The sequence below is a fragment of the Candida oxycetoniae genome (genome assembly GCF_023343755.2).
Source record: "Candida oxycetoniae strain CBS 10844 chromosome Unknown scaffold1, whole genome shotgun sequence".
NCBI classification, from domain to species: domain Eukaryota; kingdom Fungi; phylum Ascomycota; class Pichiomycetes; order Serinales; family Debaryomycetaceae; genus Lodderomyces; species Lodderomyces oxycetoniae.
The window spans coordinates 168,846-192,557 of NW_026055370.1; the positions used below are offsets into that span (position 1 = coordinate 168,846).

At 38.7% G+C, this 23,712-nt stretch overlaps 7 protein-coding genes across 7 annotated transcripts; 1 reads left to right on the top strand and 6 right to left on the bottom strand. All coding sequences in view use genetic code 12, as the record gives it.

Moving 5' to 3' along the window:
- Positions 1 to 715: 715 nt before the first annotated feature.
- JAB1 (COP9 signalosome catalytic subunit) lies at positions 716 to 2,821 on the bottom strand (the record flags this gene model as incomplete). The annotated part of the gene is made up of 1 exon (XM_049322691.1): positions 716 to 2,821. One exon carries the CDS (start codon positions 2,819 to 2,821, stop codon positions 716 to 718), a length of 2,106 nt encoding a protein of 701 aa, XP_049181283.1.
- A 209-nt stretch (positions 2,822 to 3,030) lies between these two features.
- Positions 3,031 to 5,082, bottom strand: KGF56_001557 (uncharacterized protein; the record flags this gene model as incomplete). Its single annotated transcript, XM_049322692.1, has 1 exon — positions 3,031 to 5,082. One exon carries the CDS (start codon positions 5,080 to 5,082, stop codon positions 3,031 to 3,033), a length of 2,052 nt encoding a protein of 683 aa, XP_049181284.1.
- A 939-nt stretch (positions 5,083 to 6,021) lies between these two features.
- On the bottom strand, positions 6,022 to 8,268 carry KGF56_001558 (uncharacterized protein; the record flags this gene model as incomplete). Its single annotated transcript, XM_049322693.1, has 1 exon — positions 6,022 to 8,268. The coding sequence occupies one exon, from the start codon at positions 8,266 to 8,268 to the stop codon at positions 6,022 to 6,024; it is 2,247 nt and encodes a 748-aa protein (XP_049181285.1).
- Positions 8,269 to 10,053: 1,785 nt separating this feature from the next.
- Positions 10,054 to 15,942, bottom strand: RAD2 (ssDNA endodeoxyribonuclease; the record flags this gene model as incomplete). The annotated part of the gene is made up of 2 exons (XM_049322694.1): positions 10,054 to 12,419; positions 12,810 to 15,942. 2 exons carry the CDS (start codon positions 15,940 to 15,942, stop codon positions 10,054 to 10,056), a joined length of 5,499 nt encoding a protein of 1,832 aa, XP_049181286.1.
- Positions 15,943 to 16,413: 471 nt separating this feature from the next.
- ECM38 (Ecm38p) lies at positions 16,414 to 18,123 on the top strand (the record flags this gene model as incomplete). The annotated part of the gene is made up of 1 exon (XM_049322696.1): positions 16,414 to 18,123. One exon carries the CDS (start codon positions 16,414 to 16,416, stop codon positions 18,121 to 18,123), a length of 1,710 nt encoding a protein of 569 aa, XP_049181287.1.
- A 247-nt stretch (positions 18,124 to 18,370) lies between these two features.
- OSH3 (oxysterol-binding protein related protein) lies at positions 18,371 to 20,920 on the bottom strand (the record flags this gene model as incomplete). The annotated part of the gene is made up of 1 exon (XM_049322697.1): positions 18,371 to 20,920. One exon carries the CDS (start codon positions 20,918 to 20,920, stop codon positions 18,371 to 18,373), a length of 2,550 nt encoding a protein of 849 aa, XP_049181288.1.
- Positions 20,921 to 21,782: 862 nt separating this feature from the next.
- Positions 21,783 to 23,336, bottom strand: KGF56_001562 (uncharacterized protein; the record flags this gene model as incomplete). Its single annotated transcript, XM_049322698.1, has 1 exon — positions 21,783 to 23,336. One exon carries the CDS (start codon positions 23,334 to 23,336, stop codon positions 21,783 to 21,785), a length of 1,554 nt encoding a protein of 517 aa, XP_049181289.1.
- Between the last annotated feature and the right edge of the window lie 376 nt (positions 23,337 to 23,712).

Genomic DNA, 23,712 nt, shown 5'->3' on the forward strand with positions numbered 1-23,712 from the left:
TGTGTGTGTTTGTACAAAAATTTCTTCAAACAAAGAGTAGAATGGATTTGGGCTTGCAATCTCATCTCCATTCGCTGTCGTATTAACCCTGGCGTCCTAGTGACGCGGCATACCCTTTTCTTTTCCAACTCGACTTTTTTTTCAGCTCGACTACTTTTCTCGGCCACTTTTCTCTCCAGCTCGACCACTTTTTTCAGCCACTTTTCTCTCCAGCTCGACCACTTTTTTCAGCCACTTTTCTCTCCAGCTCGACCACTTTTTTCAGCCACTTTTCTCTCCAGCTCGACCACTTTTTTCAGCCACTTTTCTCTCCAGCTCGACTACTTTTCTCGGCCACTTTTCTCTCCAGCTCGACCACTTTTCTCTCCAGCTCGACCACTTTTCTCGGCCACTTTTCTCTCCAGCTCGATTACTTTTTTCAGCCTTTTTTTTTTTGTTACGAAAGCCTAAAAGATAAAAATTAAAACGTATCACGTGACTTTGCTCAAAAAAAAAGAAAAGAGGCATTCTATAGAATATGTATAGCCTTTAAGTATTTGCCATTAAGGTATTGCCATTAAGTGTCGCCATTAAAGCTATAGCCATCAAAGCTATAGCGATTATGTTGCTCCACTATCTCGCTTCGCTAGATAGTGTTTCCATTAAAGCTGTAGTCATTATGTTGCTCCACTATCTCGCTTCGCTAGATAGTGTCACACGTCTTTCTTCTTCTTATTCAGATCCTTTCCTTCTCCATGCACGAATTCTCTCCACCAAATAGCTGGTCTTGTGCATCCATATTAATTAAATCACATACATTCTTTGCAGTCAACTGTTTCACAGATGTCAAAATTTTCACATTCTTTGCTTTGGATTCCAAGGCTGAAGAAAATACTCCATATGTTGAAGAGTACCCGTCTTCTATTCCTGTGTATCCTTGGTTCTTTAACCCTCCCTGTATTCCCTCAGAATTGCCAAGAAACATAGCACTACCTCTCGCTCTTTGTCTTATACTTTTCTGTGCTTCAAAATCTTGGTCTGGTAAATACAATCCTGACGAAGAGCTCACAAATAACCCTTCAGAAAAAACTCCGCCAGCAGATTTCATTTTTCGATAAAGTTTTTGTTGTTGTTGAAGTTCTCGCTGTCTCTCTGTGCGCACTCTAGTTGCTAGCACTTTCTTGGGTAATTTAGTTTCTTGTGTTAGTTCACGACCGGGTTTACAATCATATCTTTTTAAATCATCGACTAGAAAACTATCAGCACCTTTTGTATCAATGAGTTTGTGACGGAGTCTCCGTTTCATCAAATCCTGTTCAACCATATTATATCCATCATTTTTTTGTTTTTTTTCTCTCTCCTCTTCAATCAGATTCTCATCCTCTCCTCCTCCTCCTCCTCCTCCTTCTTCTTCTTCTTCTTCTTCTTCTTCTTCTTCTTCTTCTTCTTTACCACCTTCTCTTCCTCTTCCCCTACAGAATGAGTTGTCCATCATGGACTCCTCACGCGTTTCATCATCAGACTCCACATCGTCTCGATCTGAAGCGGCTGAAAATTCATTCTTTCCATCCTGATCTCCCTTCTCCAAGTCACTTTCATCTAAAACATCCTCTTCCATAATTTCAACTTCTCTTCTTCGAACTTGTGTCATCAGTTGTTGCTGTTGCCTTGTATTTTGATTCATCAATTTCCGACTCATGATATCCTCAAAATCTGGTGCCGCTTGCTTTGACAAAGTAAAAATAGGAGCATTCTTATTATTAGATTTAGGTTTCAGTTGCAAACTTTTCACTATATCAACAATCAAGTCATCCTGATTATTTCCATCTTCAATAATTTGAAAATTATCCAAGTAATCAATCGTACAAAACTCTTTCTCCTTGATAGCTCCTACTTCTTGATTTGTATCTACCAATAATTTCTTCATCCATCCTGTGGAATCTTTGTTCTTCAATAATTCAAACATCTTTGCGTCATGCGGACCCTCAAAAATTTCCACATCCAAAGAATAGTACCTTGATGAATGACTCCCAAACTCCGATCTTTTCGATTTGGGTAAATTTTGCAACCGTGCCGATGTAGATAGGGAGGTAGATGTAGACGTAGACGTAGATGGTGCTGTGGATGCGGACGTAGCTTTGTTATCAATATACCCATCAGGTAATGTTCTAAACACACCAATATCAACCTTCCCCAGTTTCAATGTTCTCACAGGATCAACAACAATGGCCAAGTATGGGTCCTGAAAATTCTGATTCAACGCTTGAGTACTCACATCTATCCCACTCAACCAGCATCCATAGCCTGGATGTGAATGATACCATCCAACTATATTCTCATCTCTTTTCCCTTCGCCGCCGCCGCCACCATCCCCTCTATTGCCACCAGCTTTCTTATTCAAATCAAGATACTGAACCATATACTCATATGCCTCGCCTTGTGCATTCACTCGTGTCTCCGTGCCTTCCACTGGTAATCTATAAGTATCCATGACTATAATGCTATGGTTTGTGATCTTCCCTACTAGCATCCCCATAATCTCAATTGAACCTCCAGTTTGTGCATGAACACACATTTTCATCAATGCAAGAGACGATATCTTGCACTTATTGAAATATTTCGCATCAGTTTTCCATGGCTTTTGGCTGCTCAACAAGGGATCAATTGGTGGTAGATTGTATAGATATTGATTATTGTCTGATAAATGCGTCGATGATGATGAAGAATCAATATGACCTTGAGATAATGGTTTCATTAGCTGTTGTTTCGATTTAACTGGTGATTTAACCTTGAACACCTCATCGTCTGCCACTGCTTTTGCTAATTCATCGAAACACCCCATTACTTGTTGAAATAAATCTATATACTAGTGCTACTTTAAGTTAGCTAGCCGCGCACAAACATTGAAAAACTGAAAAAAAATAAAAATAAAAAAGGGCCCAGTATCAAAAATTGCATTCAATAACTAAAAAAACTTTTTGCAACTATTTTGCTTACTTACTTACTTACTGATATACTCTAGCAAAAGAAACATTTTAACCCATATATAGTTCACGCTTTCTTATTACTGTTGTTGTTGTTGTTGTTGTTGCTATTGTTGTTGTTAGTCGTAGTGGTGGGGGTGTTGATGGTGGTGTTACGTGTAGCAATTTCAGCTTCATTTGCATAGTAGATAAAATTAGGAACTCCGAAATTTGGTGGTGGGGGTGGTGGTGGCACACTATTCATTGATTTATAGTCATTGGTACCGCCGACATTAATGACATTTTCAAATTGAGATTGATGTGGGTAATATGGTGGATACACGCCATAAAAGGGAGCTTGTGTGCTATTTGCATTAGAACTAGCAAAATTGACATTTTCAGCAGGAACATAGTAAAACAATGGAAACCCACTATTTGGAGGAGCAACATAATTAGAATTCACCATGGGTACTCTATCATCAGGTAATGGTGATCCAACAATAAGCTCTTTCTCCTTTCTTGTTCTTTGTTGGGCATTATTCGGCTCATCTGATGATGACGCAAGGTTGTGTTGAACCATAGGTCTTATTTCCAGATCTAATTTCGATGGTGATGCAAATTGAGACCTTGTTGTCTCATCCTTCAAGTCCAATTTTGAAGCCAGCCAAGTATAATCAGATTTGACACTAGTTGCTCTGTCCTCCAAGTCAATTGCATTCTCTGATTCAGACCTGCCCCTAAAGAATCGACCTGTTTTACCTCTGAAACCAGTTGTTGTTGCTGCTGCTGCTGTTGTTGTTGTTGTTGAAGAAGAAGAAGAAGAAGTGTGATTGCTTAGCTTAGATTTGTTGTTCCCAAAGGGACGGAAATCCGTCTTGCTTCCCTCGTTATTCATTTTGATGGATGACCTTTTCCCCAAGTTAATAGGTGGAGGAGCTAAGGCAACACTAAAGTTTTTGGTGGTTTTCGTGCGCACTTGAACCTCGCGATACTGAACATGCATTGTTTTACCAGAAAGCATTGAATGATTTTCAGCCTCAACAGAACTAGCTGCACTTGACTCGTTTTTAAACAGAATGAAAGCAAAAGTGTTGTTGACTTTCTTCACCAAGTTCAAGTTAGTTATCTCCCCGTGTCTTTCAAATCTTTTTCTCAACTCTGCTTCGCTGACATCGGGACTCAATTGACCAACAAAAACCGAAAACTTGTCAAATTTTACCTTTATCTCGACTTTGGAATCTGCATCTGAGTTGTCACTTGCCTGGTTCGATTTGTCGATATTTTGTGCCCAGTCGATCTTGTATACGCCTTCTTCGGTCAAGCTGGCAAATGCTTTAATTGCATCATCGCGGTAAACAAATTTACAATACCAATTTTTATGACCTCGGCTAGTTGAAGAAAAGTCTGAAAAGATTTGTCCTCGACTGTTGCTTGGAACTAACTCTTCAATCTCGCCAAATCGGTCCAAAATCTTTCTTATATATTCCTCGCTAACAAAAGATTTTGCAGTGAAGAACAAAGTTCGATTAACTTTTGCAGCCTCACATCTAATGTTTCTACCATTCAATAAGGAGTTGTGCCCCATTTCAATAGCCAATTTTGAATCCTCTTCTTTTAGATACTGAACAAATGCATATGGACGATTGCTTGTGTCCCTTAATACTTTAACGGTTGCCAAAGGACCCCATTTTTGGAAATGATCAGTAACCGAGATACAAAGGTCATCATCGGTCATCGTAGAGCGTAAACTAGCAACAAAAACACAAGCAGAAGGACGGCCTCTAACGAAATCATTCTCATCCTCGTCCTCACCCTCATCCTCATTTTCATCCTCATTTTCATTTTCATCCTCGTCCTCTATAGGCAAATTTGGATTTGGCTTTTGGGGACTATTGGGTGCAGATGTTTTACAATTCTTATTTGCAGCAGCCGCCTCACTCGATAACGATGAAGATGTTGACGCTCTTTTCGTTTCCCAAGCGGTGGAGTATAACGAGTTCATATTATCCTTAGCAAACGCGTGTGACCCTCTATCGCTTATAGATTTAATATTGATGCTACTGTTTGTATCGCTAGAGCCTGAAGCTTCACTAGAATTTGAAATCTCCCTCAAGACACTATAGTCGACTCGTTTGGCCATTTCCACTCAAAGGGGGGGTAGGGGGGGAGTTTCTTTTTAACCTCTTGTCAGCGAAAATGCAAGCTTATACCTGAATCTTTGACCAACTCCTCTTTCAAACAAATATTGACAAGTTCAGTCCTACTTGTTTGATGAGAAGAATGTGTAGTTGTGTGAAAACTCCATGAATCGTATTTGGTTGCAAAAAAAAAAAAAAAAAAAAAAAAAATAAAAATAAAAAATAAAAAAAAAAGAGTTGGCATAAANAGATGAAAGAGTGTAGCTAGTCGGTGCTGCTCCACTATCGAGTGACACTATCGAGTGACACTATCGAGTGACACTATCGAGCAGAGCGAGATAGTGGAGCACAATGACTAATTACTATATTTAGCTGCCACCAACACTAGCAAGCGAAGCGAGATAGTGTCGATGGCAGTATAACTATACTCCGTTTCTCGATTAGTATCAGGATAGTAAGTGTGCTCCACTATCTCGCTCTGCTCGATAGTGTCACTCGATAGTGTCACTCGATAGTGTCACTCGATAGTGTCACTCGATAGTGTCGCATATTTATTTAAATAATTATTTTCTCAATTAAGAAATCAATAGAGTTTATTTAATATATAAATTTCAGACGGGTTTTATAAAACAGTATCAGTATAGTAAGTGTCACTAGTAAGTGTGCTCGATAGTGTCACTGGTAATCAGGATATCGGAGATAGATGTACTTGCCATACGATACACCGAAACGAGTGAAATAAAAATAAAGATTTTAGCTGTTATTTTTTTTTTTGTACTTAAAATAAGAATGTAATATTTTATGGAATATTTTAGTGAGGGTCATATCATAGTCAATAAAGGAAAAAAGATTTTAAACCGAAATAAGCAATGGGGTATAAAGAGCGAATTAACCATGGCTCAAGGAAAAGAAGAAAGAAATATAATTGATGTCTAAAAAACTTAGACGAATAATGCGGCAGCAACAATCAAAGCGGCACCAAAGGAGTATTTGTTGTTACCTGCACCCTCATAAGTAGAAACTGTAGCTGTTTCAGGTGTAGAAAGGGCAGATTCAGTTTCTGCTTCTACTAAAGCTGGTTCAAGAGTGCTTGTGATGAAGACAGCAGTGGTTAAGGTTGAATCCTGGTCCTCAACTGCAACAGCTGCAACTTCTGGTTCTGGTGCTTGTTCAACAGCTGCAGGTGCAACTTCTGGTTCTGGTGCTTGTTCAGCAGCGGCAACTTCTGGTTCTGGTGCTTGTTCAACAGGTGCAACTTCTGGTTCTGGTGCTTGTTCAGCAGCGGCAACTTCTGGTTCTGGTGCTTGTTCAAAGGTTTCGGCTGTATGTTCTGCTGATTCCTCACCTTCAGCTTCACTGACTGATGGAGCCGGTTCTTTATTGTGATTTGCAATTGGTGCTTTGGTTTTAGCTGGCTCGTTGGTTAATGGACAGTAAGTAGTGTAGATGGTAGTACCTTCGGTTATAACAGCTACTCCAGTAGTATGGGTTTCACTTGAGCATACGTTGTTTACACATGATGTGACTGTGACAACAGTAGTTGCGTGTGCGGTAACAGTTTCGGTTTCTGGTTCTTCTGCAACTGGCTCTTCAGTTTCAACTGGTTCTTCTGCAACTGGCTCTTCAGTTTCAACTGGTTCTTCTTCTTGTTCCTCTGATGATTCAGGAGCTACTGATTGTTCTGGTTCTGGTTCTTCAACAGCTGATTCTTCAGCAACTGGCTCTTCAGTTTCAACTGGCTCATCGGTTAATGGACAGTAAGTAGTGTAGATGGTAGTACCTTCGGTTATAACAGCTACTCCAGTAGTATGGGTTTCACTTGAGCATACGTTGTTTACACATGATGTGACTGTGACAACAGTAGTTGCGTGTGCAGTAACAGTTTCGGTTTCTGGTTCTTCTGCAACTGGCTCTTCGGTTTCAACTGGTTCTTCTGCAACTGGCTCTTCAGTTTCAACTGGTTCTTCTGCAACTGGTTCTTCGGTTTCAACTGGTTCTTCTTCTTGTTCCTCTGATGATTCAGGAGCTACTGATTGTTCTGGTTCTGGTTCTTCAACAGCTGATTCTTCAGCAACTGGCTCTTCAGTTTCAACTGGCTCATCGGTTAATGGACAGTAAGTAGTGTAGATGGTAGTACCTTCGGTTATAACAGTTACTCCGGTAGTACGGGTTACTCTTGAGCATACGTTCTTTGCGCATGATGTGATTGTGACAATAGTAGTTGAAGGAGATCCGGATCCTGGTGTAACTGACACTGGTAAAATTGACAGTTGTGATCCTGAGCCTGGTGATCCTGGTGATCCTGGTGATCCTGAGCCTGAGCCTGGTGATCCTGGTGATCCTGGTTTTCCTGAGCCTGAGCCTGAGCCTGATCCTGAGCCTGAGCCTGATCCCGAGCCTGATGATCCCGAGCCTGAGCCTGATCCACCAGTTGAAACACAATCACAATCCCAACAGTATTGATTCAACTCACCAAATTCTGCACCTCCTAGTACAGTGTCCAACAAGCCCAATACTAAACCAAATGTTCTCTTATCATATTTCGAGGCATCAACAACATTATCTCTCTTAAGAATGGACAAAAGAGTATTGAACAAACCACTTGCCAGAACAATTTCAAGACCTTTTTGAACAAGAGCAACTTTGTATTTAACGATTGGAAGTTCTAAAACTTGACCTAATATTCCCCATACGGGAGAAAGTTCATCATAAGCAGTAACAATTTCAAAACCTGATGGGAGACAACATTTACCTAATTTGCTTTCTGGTTTAACTTGGAAACTTGCAGACCATTTGTATGGATTTTGAACGGGGCTAACGGAGCCAGGGCCATACAATTGAACGTTGCCACATCCAGTACCTTCAAGTGACAAGTGTTTGATACCCGCTGCAAAGTTTGTCTTCAACTCGTCAGCTTTCTCACATTCAAAGTTACCAACAACGCTGAAAGTGCCATCAGCATTCTTTTGAGCTTCGGAAACAACAAAAGCGGATTTGAAATTGGTTTTACCAACAGTTCTTTTTCTCACGCTTGAAGAAGGATCATAGTATATTTGTTGAGTAGTACAAGTTGGTGCAACAGTAGTTGGTACAAAACTTTGGAATAAGCCATTTAATAAGCCGAATGTAGCTTCAGTTGAACAAGCCAACGAAGCGACGGCTACAAGAGACGCGGTGGAAAGCTTCATATCTTTAAAGCGAAAGACTAAAGGTTGGTAAGCTTGGTCGCTGTGTAATTACTTTTCTAATATTTTGTTTTCAAATTCATTTGGAAACTCGTGCAATTTTATAGTCTAGAAAAGTCCAATTCATCCATTCATTGATTAATTGTCCCTTTTGATTTCTATATGGAATACCCATTTTCTTGGTGTCTGTGTGCGTGTGTTTCTACCCAGAATGTTAGATGTCCCAATAAACCTGATACTAAAAATAAAATCTTGCGATGCAAAACACACTTATGTGATAAATTCCCCCACTAGATATATCGTTTGATCACTCCAACTTTAAGTACAATTAAACAAATGCTTTATTGTTCAAGTGTAAACTTTAAATGATTGCTCAAATTGAGACTATGCAAACACTAGAACCACTGGGCAATAACCTTTTTCTTCTTTCCCTGTCCTCCCCCACCCCCCCCTTCCCTGCTTTCCCTGCTTTCCCTGCTTTCCCTGCTTTCCCTGCTTTCCTTACTTTCTCTGTTCCTCCATTCCTCACCGTGTAGCCACACGACAAAGAATGCAATTTATTCTATAACTTGCATTATTTGTCGGCTATTCTTTATTTGTGCATAAATAAGGGTTCAATAAGCCGCAAGGGGGTCCAATATAGTCCAGCTCACGAGTGACATTGTTACAACCTCTTTCCATTTTTCAAATATGCACCTTTTTTGTGGCAACCTCCTAGTGCTCGTCAAAAGTTATTGTTCTAATTGCAATGAATACCATAATAGCAACCTCCATTACCACTTTTGGTTTTTTTTCTTTGGTTATGAGTTGTATTTTCTCACAACAATAGGAAATTTTCTAGACCACATTGGTGGTTTCATTTTTCTCTCCTTTTTCCATTGGGTTTTTTCTTCAAAACAAAGATGGATGTCGTCATTACATGAGACTCGATTGTAAAAATGAAAAAGCATACAATTTTGATACTCTTTTGATAAGCTATTTTTTTTTTCACCTGATGTGGTTGGCATACAACACATTCATATTTTTTTTTTACCTCGATATGTATATGAGCGAAACCTCATGTTCCTTTACCTCCATATCCATTTGTGTATACGGGGGGGGTCTCAAGTTCTATTAGGGAACAGACCATAAAAAGAAAAAAAAAAGGTTTCTCTATTGGTTTCCTATATAACTTATTACATACTATATTTAGCTGGCCTTGTTTAGTTTGTTCAAGTGAACATTTTTGCAATCTCTTTCAAACGTAGTTTCCACGTTTTAAGGTTATGTGTATGAATTCATCAATACTAGTCGCGCTTTCACGAGCCAAGCTAAGACAAGTATTTTCATTAGGAAGGGGCGAGGGCGGTAACGGTAGCGATAACGGTAACGGTAACTACAAATTAAAGTCCTTTCTCAGCTGAATAATACAATAAAGATAAAAATGGCATATTGTTCTGCCCTTTGGATGAAAAAGTATTGTTGAAAAAAAAAAAACCGGGCTTTTTTTGTATACCTTTTCTCCATTCCAATTCCATATACTTTCGTGGGTAAAAAAGGCTGGGTTTTTTTGTTTTGTTTACGAACCGTAAAAGGGATAAAAGGGGTAAGAAGAGTAGTAGACGCTACTCGAAATGAAATATGTTACAGAGAGCTTTCGAACAAAATAAATCAACTTTACCTGTTTCAACAACTTTTCTGTTTGGTTTCAATACGATTCCTTTCCAATGTAAAAAATATATACATGGCTTGAGCTTTTTTCACTTTATGTGACACCATTGTCCTGGGTATTTTTACTCACGTTATAGCTTATGTCATCAATCCCTTTCGTTGTTCTGCCTCCTCCTCTTCCTCCTCCTCCTCTTCTTCTTCTTCCTCCTCCTCTTCCTCTTCCTCCTCCTCCTCTTCCTCCTCTTCCTCCTCCTCTTCCTCCTCTTCCTCCTCTTCCTCACTTGATTCTTCGTCACTGCCAAAAAAATCGTCTAGACTTTGCAATTGATAGGTTTTGTCCTTTTGCTGTTCAAACTTTGCGCGATTAATCAAATCATGAAGCTGACGTGAGGAAATTGAGGTTTCAGTGATTGGAGACGGAGACTTGGCCCTATCATCGGATTTGAAAACCGCTGCATTGGATAATTTGTTATATTTGACAGGAACTTCTGTTCTTATTGATGAAGGCGGTAATGTGCTTCCATCCGTAGTCCAAGCATTCACAGAAAAATATAACTTAATACCCTTTTCATCTTCATCTACTGTCCCAGTTGTTTCCACCAATGGCACTGGTTTAGGAACTTGTAAAATCAAAGAAGCCAATTGAGCTCGTTCGATTCCAGAGTCCAACAAAACACTAAACATACGCGCGCGATCCCTCGTATCATAAGACAGATCGTATTTGGCTAATTGTAAGGTATACTGAAACATCTTAAACTCGATGGTATTGTGTAGATTAGCATTGATGCTCTCAATTTCTGATTCTCGCCTCGCGCCACCACCACCACCACCACCACTATTATTATTATTATTATTATTATTATTAGCCAGTCGTACCAACTCAAAAGCGTATATCTTACTTGCCAATACAAGCAATTGGTATCTTACTGTTTCACTTTCCCTAGCAAAAGATGGGAGTAACACGCGTAAAACATCAGGACCAATTGAGTTCTCTGCAAGTGCAGTATACTCACCTATTGTCCATATTATTGATGCTCTTGCTTCATCGTCTAACTCAAACTCTGTTTTTTGCAAAAGCATAGCTAACCTAGCCATGATCCTTAAAATACTGGTCTTCTCAGATGGTATTCTGGTTTCGTACTTTTGCTGGATTATATAACGCACTACAGTCAACAAATCATTTAGAATTTCACCTTTTAAAAATCCAATTTGGGATAAACACCAATTTAAAATATATTCGTTCCATTGTTGTGAAACCCGTGAACAGTTCTCCATTGCTTTTATCGCTCCTCTCGCAATCCTACTACTTGAAGTACATGAATAATACTTTAGTTCCTCCAATATGTACTTGAAATTGTCTTGATTAGAGATTGAGGATAAAATTTTGAGCTTCAAAACGGCAATCTCTGGGACATCGTCCGGTGATAAGTAAAACAGTTTAAAGCATGGTGCAAATATACACCTGTCTTCTTCGCTGATAAAAGCAATTACCTGCAAAGCAAACAAAGCAAAATCTGTATCTGCCACGCATGTTGCAATTCTTGTGAGCATGACATCAAGCTTATAATCGATAAATGTACTTGGAAATAGCAAATAGGTTGACTTTGCAACGCTGATTACTACCATTTCCGACATGGATTTCGTTAACGGTTTTAGTGAACCTAAAAACATTTGTAAATCGGGATCAAGAGTTTCCTCATCCGTGGGCTTCTCTAAAAATTTCCTGCAATATTCCGTTAAGATGTCAATTGCATATACTTGAGCCCACTCGTCAAATTTGGAAATTAAGGAGCAAAATCTCCTGAAATTACCATGAATATATTTCCATCTTTTGCTCTCGCTGCCCAAGCTATTTCTGATTCGAAAGTACGATTTCAAAGCTGCGGATACCACAGCTACATCGCTATCGGCCAACAAGTCTCCTAGAATCTCGTACATTTGTTTTTTCGACTTTCCAGCAATATTGTATATCTTGCCTATCGATATTGCTGCAGAAGCTCTAGTCAAGGAAGAAGGGTCTGTTGACGACCTGTTTAAACTCAAGACTAATATGGGAACAATAGAACTGATTTTAATCCCGGCCAACGATCTTATTGCGTCGGCTCTATTCGTCGGTGTTTTGTCATTTATTGACTTTTGTATTGAGTTGATCGAAAGCAATGCAGTATCGGCTTCGGCATCGGCATATTTTGTTAAATAGACAATCACTAGCTGTCGTATCTTGGTGTTGTCATTCGTAATGTTCTTCACGATATCGGCAAAGTAAGGGAGTCCATCTTCCCCCTTGGAAATAAGGGATATAACACATCTCATACCGTTCAAAACATCCCTGTTTGATCTCGAGTTTAATAGTTTGGAAATTTCGTGTGGTGCTGATGTAGTGCCATGAGTATCTATAAGGCGCGCAGACGCAGACATTGCTGCCTCAATTGACAAATCCTTGGCAGACTCTATGATAGAAGTGATTTTCGATAAAGAGTCTGTCATCTTGGACCTACCAGCGGCTAAAGAAAAAGCTCGGGAAAGTTGGTCTTCTCTAACTTTTATTCCACAACTCCTATAATGTGAACAATTGCAATTGTAAATTTTCAACTTGGTTATTGTTTTTTCTCGTGTCTTTCTCGCGCGAGCTTTATCGAAATCTTTGTCCCTAGGTCTCATCTCATCTCTAGATGAGAAAAGCGAGTCTGGGAGAGAGAAAGGGGGTCGGTGAAGGGAGTGAGTGAGAGAAGGGAGAGAGTGAGTGAGTGAGTGAGTGAAGGGAGAGAGGAGAGAAGATCTATTAGATACTAACCTACTATTGCAATATATACATTACAAAAACAAAAGGTAAACCTCTCTCTACGTTTAAAGTTTCTTCCTTTTATTCAATTTATTTGCTGCTGTTTTCATACGCTTACTCAAATTTAGCTCCTTCTTACTTTGAATAAACTCCTGGGGGAAAAACTCCCCAATTGTTGATTGCGTTCCCTCGGCATTTTTCTTATTCAAATCTCTCACTAATGGAATCATCACCTCGTCAACTCTCTCTTGACTCCAACCGACATTATACATCAAGAAAGATCTAATTTTGTCTAAATTCGGTACCCCCCACTTGAACTCACTTTTATCTGAATTCACTTGAGGAAGTTTGTATGCTTCAAAAACAACTTTATCGGGAAACGAATCCGGCAAGTATAACTTCCCATTCTTGATTTGTGCTAATAGTTTCTTCTCCAATGCAGACAAATTGGTCTTGGTCTTGTCTTCTGTCGTTTTAGTGTGTTTGTCAAACCATGCTTTAAAGTTTGTCAAATTGCCAAATTCAGCAAGAATCTCCATCGCCAAAACGGGCCCAATTCCTTTAATACCTTCTGTATAATCACTTCCTAAAAGCAAAGCAAGCTCTATCAAATTATCCTGCGTCAATCCTATATTTGCTTCAATATCTTTCTTAAAGTAACACTCAACAAAATGTTTTTGATTAAACATGTTCTTGTAAATCTTGTCACCACCAAATAAAAAACAATCACTATCATCGGTTATGATCCCATCCACCAAGCCAATCTTCATCAATTCTGCGCATTGAGCTTCTGCTTCCATGGGAGCTGTTATATACGGAATACCAAACCGCTTGAGTAACTCTTGGACATCACTTATCATGTTTTCGGTTACTTCATCTGAGTCTCGCTTTGCTTTCTGTAATTTTTCTTGAAGAAGCTGCTCGTCTGTAATTCTTGTTTTAATGGAAGATATGGGCAAACTATGAGAAGCCTTGATTTGCGATTTGAAAATTTCATGATCGTCTTCCTCTGTCTGTAATTGTCTGGCTAGTTCTTCTTCTTCTTCCTCTCCAAAATCATAGTCAATAACAGCAGGTTTCCTGTTGGATGTTGTTGACGCTGACTCTTCTGGTTCTGTCATTATATTTTTACCGTTTGTTTTTTGTACAGAAGCAGCCTCAGTATTAGTAGTAGTATTAGTAGTATTAGTAACAGGAGTAGCAATTTCCTCTACTGAGTCTTCTTCCTCTCCTCCTGAGTCATTTTCTTCAAGGTACTTGTTAACCTCGTACCATGGGATCAAGCCAAGGTTTTCATTTTCATTTTCCTTAGTCCTTAATTTTGCATCTTGAATTGCAGTATTGGAAACAAATTTCTCGTTATGGGGGTTTAACTTTTCGCTCACCTCGTCTTGAAACCAATCAGGAATTCTTCGTTGCCCCTCAATAACATTTTCCTTCTTGCTTGATTCAACTTCTTTATCCTCATCCTCCGAAAATGCCGTTGCTTTTGCTCTATTACTCTGCTTCAAAGAACTCTTCAGAGTCAAATGACTCTGCTCAAAAGGTTCAAGATCCTTTTTCTCGTTAGGAGGAAAAGCTACTTTTTCCACGTCTGATCTAACATCGTGTACTTTGTCGTTTTCGTTTGTTCTCTTTTTGAGCGCAATCTTTCCAGTCTGGTGACCATCTGCCGAGAAAAGAAACGATGCCCCTAATTCATTCTTAAAATTAGCTTCATCTTTCTGCAGAAACTCTTTTTTTGGAACCAATTCTGGTGTTTCTCCATATAGCAAACGATCTTCCAGGCTAAGAGCTGCTGTCTTCAAAGGAGAGTTCAGCAGCAAGAAGTTTTCAAAGCTGCAACTCTCCTTTGGAGCATTTTTCAAAAAATTATTGTCCTCTCGCATTATTTGAAAATTATCCCGTTTACTTTCCTCAACCGCTGTATCCGAGTTCATGACATTAGTTGAGTGATTATCAGTAGAAGATAGAGTCTCATACTGATCATATAGAGACTTGATAAGTGCCTCTTGAATTTGTTTTTCCTCTGGTGTCTCCTCTTGTTCATTCAAAGGCACATCCTCAAATTCGGAATCGTTATCGGATGACATTTCTTGCTCCAATTGCTCACTTTTCGTCTTGTCTTCTACAACTTTATCATTTTCGTTCTCGTTCTCGTTCTCGTTCTCGTTCTCGTGCTGCTCATCATCAGTCAAAACTATTGGGTCCTGGTAACTGGACCCTTCACTCTGTAAGGACAATGACCATCCATGGCTAGTCTTGATTAAAGCATATTTTCTATCCTTATCTCCAGCTATTCGTTTCTCTACATTAAACTCATCTCCCATTCCTGTCACATTCATTAATTTTTGAGTATAAAAGTTTCTTTTCTGAACTTGTTGAATTTGAAACTTTGAAAACTCCATCAGATTGGGAAACAATTCTTCCAATTGTTCTTTTTTATAACCCATTCTCAATCTCGACTTTAATCGAAGATGACTCAATATCATATACTGAGTAGCAATTGGCAATTGTGCAAACTCCTTTGATTTTGGATCTACTTCATTTATATTGATTCCATCCACATGATCAAAGTCGTCATTTTGCTGAATAAGTTCCTCATCAGTCATTATTCTTTGGTCGTTTTTTGAAACCGAAAATTCGTGAAGATCAGGTAAATGGTACTCATCGTGTTTACGAAACCTGATTGACTTGGGCTGCCGCAGCTGTTGCTGCTGCTGCTGCTTTGGTAAAGTATCCTGTGCAGGGTCCTGTATCGGGTTATTTCCTGGTAAATCTTCAAAATAAATTACATCTTCTTCTTCTTCGTCATCTTCTTCATCATCATCAAGAGCTGCTGATGCAGAATTGTTTTTCAGTTTCTGTCTGCTTGTCCTCACAAAGCTTTCTGCTTCTCTTTGTAGCTGAATTGCTAACAATTTCTGTGCAGTTTCCCTTCTAGACTCTGTTTTTTGTTGCCTTCGGGAACGTCGTTCTGTTATAGTTTGTCTTTTCAAAACAGGTACACCTCCATCAAAGACAAATACTGGAAGTATCCCAAAATACAACAATTTACATATCCGTCTGAAAAACCCAACTACATGAGACAGTTGCAACGCGTTTCCTTCTTTGTCCCTAACGGCTTTTAAAAACTGATACACCCATATAGACGCATCTACAGCGAGTTTTTTCCTAGATAATGCCTCTAATCGTACAGGTCTTGCTGACAGTCCAACTATTTCCCATAAAGATTGGACACCCATTTAAATTAAAAAAAGTTATGAGAAAAAAAAAAAAAGAAAAGACATAAATAAATCTACTTTAAAATAGAAAAACAAGGATTTTCTCGTATGAGAAATGCATCTCCTGCTTTTTGCAATCTCTCTTGCTCCTGTTTCAGTCTTTTTTGTATTCTTGTATTCTTGTCTCTTTGCTTCTTTTGCTCTGGTATACGCTTGGTAGCGTCGTGATGAGGTCGTGTTTGGGTACATCTCTATGCATGTAATTTCGTTTCCCAAATAGGAAACCATCTGTCAATATTATTTCCCCCACAAAAAGGGGTAAAAATAAAACGGTTTTTTTTTTTTTTTTTTTTTCATTTCATTTGAAGGAAAAATGTAAAATAGGTTGAAAACTTGATATCGAATTTGCAAAAAGCGTGTCTGTCCAGTACTATGTCTCAAGAGTTTATGAAATACCCGTCTCGCAGGTCGACCGTGTATTCCCACAAGGGAATGGTTGTTTCTACACAACCTTTGGCAACTTCGGCCGGGTTGAAAATCTTGAGTAAAGGTGGGAATTGTATTGATGCTGCTATCGCGGTGTCTGCAGCTTTATGTGTCACTGAACCCGCTTCAACTGGAATTGGTGGTGATTGTTTTGCATTATACTTTAAAGTGGACAATAAAGATTCGCCAACGTGCAAAGGAGGGAAAGTTCTTGGTTTGAATGGGTGTGGAAGAGCTGCGAAAAATGTTACTCCACAACACGTTTGGGATGAACACAATCTGGGGCAACCAATGCCTAGAATACCCTATACGTCGGTGTTTTCTGTAACTGTTCCGGGTGCAATTGCTGGTTGGTACGATGCTTTTGAAAAATGGGGGTCAAAAAATGTTTCTTTTGCCGATATCTTGGAACCCGCAGTGACTTTAGCTGAAAAGGGGTTCCCTGTTTCTGAATTGTCAAGCAGATCTTGGAGAAATTCTATAGCCAAGTTGAAAAGTCAAAATCCAGATGTGGCAAATAATCCATTTGTTTTGGAAGGGGAGAGAGGCCCGTTTGAAGGTGAATTTGTTCGGAATATTCCATTAGCAGAGTGTTTAAAATTGATTTCCCAAAATGGTAAGCAGGCATTTTATGAAGGTCCGATTGCAGAAGCTATCATTGATACCACCAGCAAGAGAAACCATAAACTCACCATTGATGATTTAAAGTTTCATACGTCTACTATTGTGGAGCCAATAAAATTGGATTTTCAAAATCACCATGTTTGGGAAATTCCACCAAATGGCCATGGTTTGGTAGCTTTGTTAGCTTTGGGTTTGGTGCAAGAATTGCATAAGGAAGGGAGAATTGATTTGTACAAGTTAAAGCATAATTCGGCAGAGTACTTGCATATCCTAATTGAAGCTTGTAAATTAGGGTTTCATGATTCTGATGAATACGTTACAGATCCTACTTTTCGGGAAATACCAGTAGAAGCATTATTACATTCCCATTATTTGAAAAGTAGAGCCAGTTTATTCGACTCATCAAAGATTATTGACGGCGAAAACATGACGCATGGAGTACCTGATCCTAAATACAAATCAGACACTGTTTATTTCTCGGTCACAGACTCCAATGGAGAAGCATGCTCGTTTATCAACTCAGTATACGAAGGTTTTGGCTCCGGCATCTTGGTTGAAAAATACGGTTTTTGTTTGCATAATAGAGGTTCAAATTTTAACTTGTCTCCAGGATTGTCAAATTGCTTGGAAGGGGGTAAAAGGCCTTACCATACAATTATTCCCGGTATGATCACAAACAAATCCGACGATTCACTATACTCTGCGTTTGGTAACATGGGTGGGTTTGCCCAGCCAGTATGTCATGTTCAACACGTGTTGAACATGATTGTTTTTGGCATGACGCCTCAACAGCTGCTCGACTCACCAAGATTTGTTTTAAATTCAAACAAAGACATTTTAAAAGATAGAGGAAGAGGCGCCGATGGACCAGTAAGTACGCCTATAACAATTGTTCAAATAGAGGAAGGCGTAGGCGAAGACGTTATTGAGCAATTAAAAACGTTAGGTCACACTATTGAAATCCTTAAAGATTACTCCAGACAAACAGTTGGTAGGGGCCAAATTATAAAAAATGAGTCTCGGAATGGACAATTGATTTATGCTGGTGGAAGTGATATGAGAGGCGATGGAGCAGCTGTTCCATTTGTTTGAATAAACGGCAAATTGTGCAACATGGAAGAAGAAGGAGTAAGAAGAGAAGAACTACCTTTGGTTGCAAGAGGAAGGAAATCATAGTTTAGGAAACAAATGGAGCAAGCTTTGATGCTAATCTAATTTTTAAAAAGATCTAAAGTCCAAAAAAGAAAAGGGAAAAAAAAAAAAAACGGTTTCTAAATCAACTCAATAATATATCTCTAACAATATATCTCTAACAATGTAGGAGGGAGCGGGAGTTAATTTACCATAATTTTGTCAACCCACCCCAGTCTTGTCTTTTTCTTCTATTCCAGTAGCTATTTTCACCTTGAATAAGTTCCCATCTTCCTTCGTCAACCGGTCCATCACCTTTGAATTTAAAAAACTGAGGAACATGTTTTTCACCAGCATCTTCTAATTGTTTTCTCCTTTCTCTTTGATCTTGTTCAAGTTTAACCTTCAAATTCTCAGCGGCAACTATATCACCTTTTTCGTAAGCTTGTAAGTCTGGCCTATGTCTTGAGTCTGTTGGTGGAATATTCCCCTTTTCAATCTCGGTGATCTTGTTCAAAGTTGCTGCAAATGTAGTAAATCCATACTTCTTTTGATAATCAGGTACTAGATCACCAACTTGCCAAATACTTTTTTCAGTCGAGTTGGTTTGCAATATAAGATCCTCAGTCCATTTACCTGTTACTGTGTATGGTAATTCATTCTTTTTATTGTCAAAAACTTTAATAGTAACTCCCTCAGATCTACCACTCCACATACCACCTTTTGCAAACTCAACTACTGCCTTATATCCATTTGATGACTTAATTGTCATAGTACCAGTGGGTTCAGCATACGTTTCACCAGCAATTATATTCTTTATCATCTGTGTAGCTTGAGTCCAAGTAAACTCTTCACCGGTATTCTTATCAGTTAAAACAACTAGCCCTTTAGTGGTTACTTCAGACTGTTTCCCCCAAAACTTTTGTGACGGGGATAATGCAAAGTTCATGATCCAATTTTCAGTATCAACATGAAAAGCAAAAACTGGTGGTCTATGACTAACTTTTTCTGAAATTAGTCTAAATGCTAAATCTTCACGTACCAATTCATAAGTCTCACCCAATAATGGAGTAAATGGTTTTCTTTTGTTTCTTTCCTTGGCACGTGTAGAAGAAAGAGGACTTAATGCAAATGCTGCAATCCTCAAAAGTTTCTCACCTGACTCGTCTCTAAATTCAGAGTCTAACGCGTTTGTCACAACATTTGGATACTCAAGCATCTCTGCAAATTTTTGCAATACGGTTGTTGGTTCATTGTAAGTAACGGGCATGGCTATAGTTGACAAATCTTTACCAACATTTTTACGAACAAAACTCAATAAAGATGGAGGAGAATGAGTACACACTGGGATATCGGTTGATCTTGCAACAGGCTCGTGTGGTAATGGATACAAGTTGTCCTCGTCCACAACTGTTGGTTTGGGTAATTGTTCTTCTGATTTCACATGTGCACCTGTGGTTTTACCTGGATACACCTCATCATCATCCTCTTCGCCCTCCGATGACTCGTCCTCAACTTGGTACTCTTCCTCTTCCTCTTCTTCATCACCTTGTGGCGTATGAGCTCCACCGTCATCAAAGAACATGACTCCCTCATCTTCAAAATGATCTTCAGCATCATGAAAATCACTAGAAAATATTGATTGTGTGTCTGCAGATAATGATACAAGGCTTTGCTCACTTCTACTTTTTGCTAATAATGTCACTACATCCTGATGTATATCGTCAACTATAGAAGATGGTTGTTCAACACGTAATTTATCCAATTTTTTAGCAATCGCTGATAATGCAGCAATGGAAGCTGCAGATGATGAAAAACCATTTTGCTGTTGTTGTTGTTGTTGCTGCTGCTGCTGTTGTTGTTGTTGTTGCTGTTGTTGTTGTTGAGTCTCTTCCTTCTTAATAGCGTTGAAAGCATTCACCCATGCATTAAAGTCGGCTTTGTTAATTGTCTTCAAATGCCAAACCTCCATTCCTGAATCAATGATAAGTTGACGTTTTGAAGGATTAGCCGAAATGATAGAATCCTTAATGAGCATTTGACCTCTCAACTTGTTATCATCAACTCTAAAGTACGATAATGTTCCTCTCTTGAAATTTAAAACAAAATAACGTTTAACAAAACCTTGCATTTTCTTTCTTCTCTTTTTCAACATGACACTCTGTAGAATATCGCCAGGACCAGGGGCATCATCACCGTTTTCAGTCCTTTCAAACACGTTTTGATCATTTTGCTGTAAAGCGAGACTTTCATGGTGATCTAAAGTGGGTTCCGAAACGACAATTTCGACTGAGAACTCGACTGACTTGGCAATGGTTTTGGAAAAAGAATTATCAAAGACGAATGCAAACTTCCCACCATGCGGAGCCTCGTATTTGCCGCGTACTAGTTCATTGGCAATCAATTTGTTGTAGTTTTTCACCAATTCCAAATTCGAATCTCCAATGGTTGACAATATTGAGGTTCTTGATTTTGATTTATACACGTCATTTGGCTTGGTAAACTGGTTTACTGAAGCGGTAGAGCCTGTTCTTAATCTATGGGGTATAGGAGGAGTATCTGAATTGGTATGATCGCCGCTATGAGAATTACTCAGAATTTCTGAAGAATATTGAGAATCGTCAAGGTCCTTCTTTTGGTAAAAAGCAAAGTTGATTGATTTCTTGAGGGGTTTGACTTGCCAATCTATAATGGAATTTTCAGGAACGTTGATCCATTTGATCAAAAAATCCTTGGAGTGTATTTCCACCGTTTCCATTTTGAAACAAACAGGGGTTGAAAACTCTCAGTAGCTGGTTATATGGATGCCTGAAGAACTCTCAGTAGCTGGTATGGAAGCCTATAGTTCTCTTTCGCAGCTTGACAAGCAGTACCTTCTTGGGGGAAAACTCTCTGCAGCTCGTTATATGGATGCCTATAGTTCTCTTTCGCAGCTTGACAAGCAGTACCTTCTTCTTAAAAAAAAAAATGAGGCGGGGGGATTCCTTCTATACAATTCAAATACGAGAACTCTCACCTGCAAAATTAAACCTCTACCGAAAATTGAATACGTTTACTAGAAATTGTTTCTTCTGTTGGAGATTGAGTCTATTTTAATACCTCTCCACCTTTTCATGTATATTCCTTCAAAATATCGTCTTTATCTCCTACAAGTATATGTCAATTTTAATTAATTCTAAATACGGTAAAAACGAAAATGAATTTCATTACTTAAAAAGTTACCGATCTTATTTTTTATGTATCTAACGGATTTAAGTTTTATTGTGAAAAAAAAGAAAGAAAAAGAAAGAAACAAAGAACGTTTTCTTACATTTTATTGCACGTTTTAATTAATCCAATAGGGGTTATGGTTTATTGGCTTATAAAAGTGGACTGGTTGGCTCTATGCTCGTTGTGGAAAGTTTTTCTGTCCAAGTATCAATAAATTGCAATCAAACACCCTGGGTGCTTTGTATTAATTGAACCCTAATCGTTCTCTCTCCTTTTGCTCTCGTTCTCGCTCTCGCCCTTTTTTTCACATGTACAAGTCCACACTAATTAGCCGCACTACCGACCCCCCCCCCCCCCCCCCCCCCCCGCGGTCGGGGTCGTCCCACACAGTGTCCACAAAGTGTCGGATATCATAACTTCAAATTTAAACGTTCTTCAGAAGTACTCCCTGAAATAGCATCATAAAACTCAGGCATCGCCATTTCATCATTAATATTGTGCATCATTAGAGGCCCACTATTGGTTAGTCCCATTTTTCGGTTCCTTGAAAAGAGCATAAACTGTAATTGTTTTCGTAAGCTACTAATCATCATTCTCTGCAAGTTCATGTCTTCTCTCATCATAAAATTGTCATTGATAAGATTTTTCATCATATTTTTATTGTTGTCTTGTTCGTTTCTAGTGGTAAAACTATCGTGTTTATTCATAAATGGGATTAGTTTCTCGTTAATCTCGTACTTCAAGCGATCTAATTCAAAGTTCAAGTAAATTAGTTTATCTTGATCCTCTATGTTGTCTTTAAATTTGTTGATCTCTTCAAGATTATCATTATAGCCGAGATTAGAGATTTTACCCTGAATTATTGAGTCAAGAATTTTGTGCAATTGTTTTTGCAAAAACCTATTCTCCAGCTCCAAAGAGGAAATGCGGTCACCCATATTTGAGTAAAAAGGCAAAAACTCATTCAATTGACAATTTCCATTTTGCAAGTGTATCTCTAATGCAGTTTCATTCGATCCTATCCACCTGCAACCAATTTCGTGAGCTGGACATTTGATTTTACCCATCTTTATACAATTTTCCTGATGTTTGGCAAAGTTCTTTTCAGGAATCGAGTCGTTACCACATAATTCACAAAGTTTGTAATTAAACAAACACGTTTTACTCAAATGCTCTTCCTGAGTTAATTTCGTAATCTCGTCATCGCAAAAGTGACATTTGAATATTCGATGTACACACTCCGAATCTTTGACATCCTTAAGAAACCTTCTCTCCACAAACAAGTCACATTTGCATTTCTCTTCTTCTCCTTCTTCTCCTTCTTCTCCTTCTTCTCCTTGTCCTTCTTCTTCTCCTTGTCCTTCTCCTTCTCCTCCTTCTCCTCCTCCTCCTCCTCCTTGTCCTTTTTCTCCATTTTTTTCTCCTCCTAGTCGAATCCCATTACAGCGCACTCCAGTATATAAGCAAGATTCCAAAACGTGATGTTCCACTTCCCACCGACTTCCAGTCCACTCACAGCCACGCTCATTATTCAAACAAGCGACCTTCAAATCGTCAATAAGATTTGTAATTATTAGTGGAGTAGGGAATAAGTCATTTATGTTAGCGGCGTCAATTGGAGTGCGATCAAGTGGACAAAACCCTAGATCGCCACTACTATTACCTCTTCCTCTTCCTCCTCCTCTGCCACTGCCACTGCCACTGTCACCATTACTATCATTTAGGGACTTCAAATACTCATGTATACAGTCTTTGCAAAAAGTATGGCCACATATTGTTGTGAGCGGATTTATAAAAGGTTGTTGACAAATAGGACAATTGAGATGATCAGTTGAAGTCAAGTATTTCAAATTTCGTAAATCTAATTTATCCTCCTTACTTGATAAGTTAAAAGAGGTTGGGTAATCTTTGATGTTTACCAAACTGTCATATCTAACCTTATATCCATTATCGGTCCCCATCATCTTCTCAAGTTTTATGTAAATAAGTCGGAAGCTAGTAGGTTACATCTATATCCTAACAAGAGCAAAAAATGATAAGACCTTTATTGCTTAGGTCGTCACGTGTTTATCGCGTGATATGAACCCCACTCACACAATTAATTTGATATTCATTAAAAACAAAACTATTACATATACTACTACATTAAACCAAACTATCATTAAACCAAACTATCATTAAACCAAATCATCATTATATTGTTAGTCGTAACTAAACCATCATTAAACCGTTAGTCGTAACTAAACCATCATTAAACCAAACCATCATTAAGCCGTTAGTCGTAACTAAACCAGCCATGTATCATTTACACTAGCCATGTATCATTTACACTACTCACCT